At 29.9% G+C, this 2,634-nt stretch overlaps 1 protein-coding gene across 3 annotated transcripts; it reads left to right on the top strand.

The window, feature by feature from the left end:
- The first annotated feature begins 373 nt into the window (after nucleotides 1-373).
- On the top strand, nucleotides 374-2,323 carry LOC135784355 (immunoglobulin lambda-1 light chain-like). 3 transcript variants are annotated; one of them, XR_012336467.1, is made up of 4 exons: nucleotides 374-481; nucleotides 557-740; nucleotides 1,264-1,346; nucleotides 1,985-2,123. XR_012336467.1 is itself a non-coding variant. In XM_073814169.1 (4 exons), exons 1-4 carry the CDS (start codon nucleotides 400-402, stop codon nucleotides 2,308-2,310), a joined length of 780 nt encoding a protein of 259 aa, XP_073670270.1. In that variant the 5' UTR covers nucleotides 380-399; the 3' UTR covers nucleotides 2,311-2,323. The 3 variants fall into 3 exon arrangements, 1 of the variants encoding a protein (XP_073670270.1); XM_073814169.1 differs by having other exon boundaries at nucleotides 380-481; nucleotides 557-874; nucleotides 1,293-1,346; nucleotides 1,985-2,323; XR_012336468.1 differs by lacking the exon at nucleotides 557-740 and having other exon boundaries at nucleotides 390-481.
- The last annotated feature ends 311 nt before the right edge of the window (nucleotides 2,324-2,634 follow it).

Here is a 2,634-nt window from a genome sequence, read left to right as displayed (position 1 = left end):
TTTTTAGGTTTATATATTTTTAAGTTATAGCATTGTATTTTATATAAATATTAAATTTTTTTTACAACTGGCATTGAGTCTTTAATCAATTTTTACATGAAAATGATCACATGATGTTTTCATGTCCAGTTTAATTTTTATGAATAGTTTATATATAAATGACTGTATTGTATATTACCCAATTATAGTTATTATGAAAATAAATACATGGATGCAGATGGTATTCAACAGTTAAAAATTTAAAAGTTAACAAATCAAAATGATGTATTAGCAGAGCTGTTGTAATAGCAAAGATTGTTCCCTAGCAGGAAGTGAAGCTGATTGGCTGAATTTTAATGAACTTCCTTCTTTCAGAGTTTTTCTTCTTCAAAATCTCTATATGAGAATGAAATTGTCTTCATGTCTTCACTAAACTCAAACAGCTTCACAAACACAGACAAGATGCTGATAATATTCATCAATCTCTTCACTCTTCTCTCATGTAAGTTACACATTTCACTCTTAACATATTGATGTCATGGACATGAAATGAAGGATTTTCTCATTGTTATTTCAGGTGTCAGTTCAGCTAAAGTTCTCACACAAAAACCCTCAGTACTCACAGAAGAAAAAGGAAAATCTGTGACTATGGACTGTAATATAGCAAAGAATGAGAATTATGTTTATTGGTATAAACAACTTCCAAAAGCAGCTCCTCAGTATGTGTTGAGACACCATCCTTCTGAAAGCTCTGCTGACGAGTATGGTGCCAGTTTTTCATCCAGCCGTTTCACATCTAAAAAAATGTCAGATATTGACTATCAGCTGATCATCAGTAATGTAGATGTGAGAGATTCAGCTGTGTATTACTGTTACACATGGGACAGCTCTGTTGGTGAGGGCGTATCACAGTGATTCACATCATGACAAAAACCTCCTCACTGATCACAGTCACATACATTATTATTACTGTTCAAAAACATTATTCAAATATTATTTAAAAAGTATCAGTAGAATTTAAAACACAAAAATTAGAAATATTTGAAGGTAACTGACTGTATTTATGAAACACAAACATAATTATTATAATTTAAACAGTAAAATCTTGACCTGAAATTAAAATCCCTGTCTCTATACAGAGTTTAAATGAGTTACTGTTGATTTATAATAAACTCACTAAAGGAGTTTACTGATGTGACTCTGGATTATAAATAGTGTAAACAGACTTTTTTTTCGGCACATCATTTTTTAATAATATTAAACAAGAGACTCAGATCACATCAGAGACTGAGGAGGTTTTTGTACGACTGAAGATCTGAAATCTATCACTGTGGTATTCGGACAAGGAACAAAACTCATTGTGACCGGTAAGTCATCTTTCTACTCACATACTAAGCTGTTTTTATATTTTAAATGTATGTAAAGATATTTTATAAAATAAAAAATTATATTTGGTGCAATTGATTTTTGAAGAAACATTTGTACTGCTTATTAACACTTTGAAAGGCTTCATGTGCATTTTTTTACCTGGATTTATGTTTAATGCACTTTTATCCAGTATTTATTTTATTTTTTATAAATTATCCAGAATTTCTGTATTTTTGTAATTCAAATTATGTTTTTAAAAGCACGCAAATTGATCTGCGTTACATTTTAGCAGGGATTATAGTTAATGTATTGTTCAATTTAATAACTTAAACAGTTAATAACAAAAATAATGGACACATTGTATAGATGACTACATTTATTCGGTTGTTTCAGTTCTTTAGAAATAAACCTTTACAAAACCAACTAACCTGTTTAAATAAGTCCTACAATAATAATAAATAATACATTTGGATAGGAATGGAGTGGATTTATATATATTAACTTAAACACAGTTATAAAATATTGTTTACAGAACATATTAGTAAACTAACCAACAAAATGTTTAAAAGTTTCAACACTTATTTTGTGATAAAGTGCATTTATTTCTTAATCTTTCTTCATGATTTGTGTTGTGTAGATTCAGGTGTTTCTCCTCCTGTTGTGAAGATTTTGCCTCCATCCAGTGAAGATGTGAGCTCCAGTAAAGTGACTCTGGTGTGTTTGATCAATGACATGTCTGTGGGATTTGCTGATGTGAGTTGGTTTGTGAATGGAAACTCAGTTACTGATGGCGTCTTCACCGGATCTGCTGAACAGCAGCCGAATGAGAAATTCAAGTTAAGCAGTTATTTAACCATTGAGAGATCAGAGTGGGAGAAAGACAAAGATCTCACATGTAAAGTGACTGATGCTGGATCGAAGATCACAAACACAAAGATCAAGAAATCTCAATGCAATGAATAAATGCATTAAAGTATATTGCCTTGTCCTGGTTTTTGTGATAGTATTTTTTAGCAATAGTATGTAGTAGAAAACAAATTATAGGCAATATTAAAAAATTTATCCGAGTAGCATAATTTCCTTGACAATATGTTCTGTCTTTGAAAAAAATGTGGGAATTTCTCTATTAATTATCCTTGTACATTATTGTGCTTTTTGATTTGAAATAAACTGCATAATACATAAACTTCTTTCATATTGATTTTTAAAGAAAACTGATTTTGACATACCTGACATATCAACTTCATTTTAAGTTAAATTTTATAACAGAATTTTTTGTGCTAATTA

The sequence above is a fragment of the Paramisgurnus dabryanus genome, chromosome 3, assembly GCF_030506205.2.
Source record: "Paramisgurnus dabryanus chromosome 3, PD_genome_1.1, whole genome shotgun sequence".
Taxonomy (NCBI): domain Eukaryota; kingdom Metazoa; phylum Chordata; class Actinopteri; order Cypriniformes; family Cobitidae; genus Paramisgurnus; species Paramisgurnus dabryanus.
The sequence above is the reverse complement of the archived record's forward strand: the minus strand, read 5'-3'. Positions and strand labels throughout refer to the sequence as shown.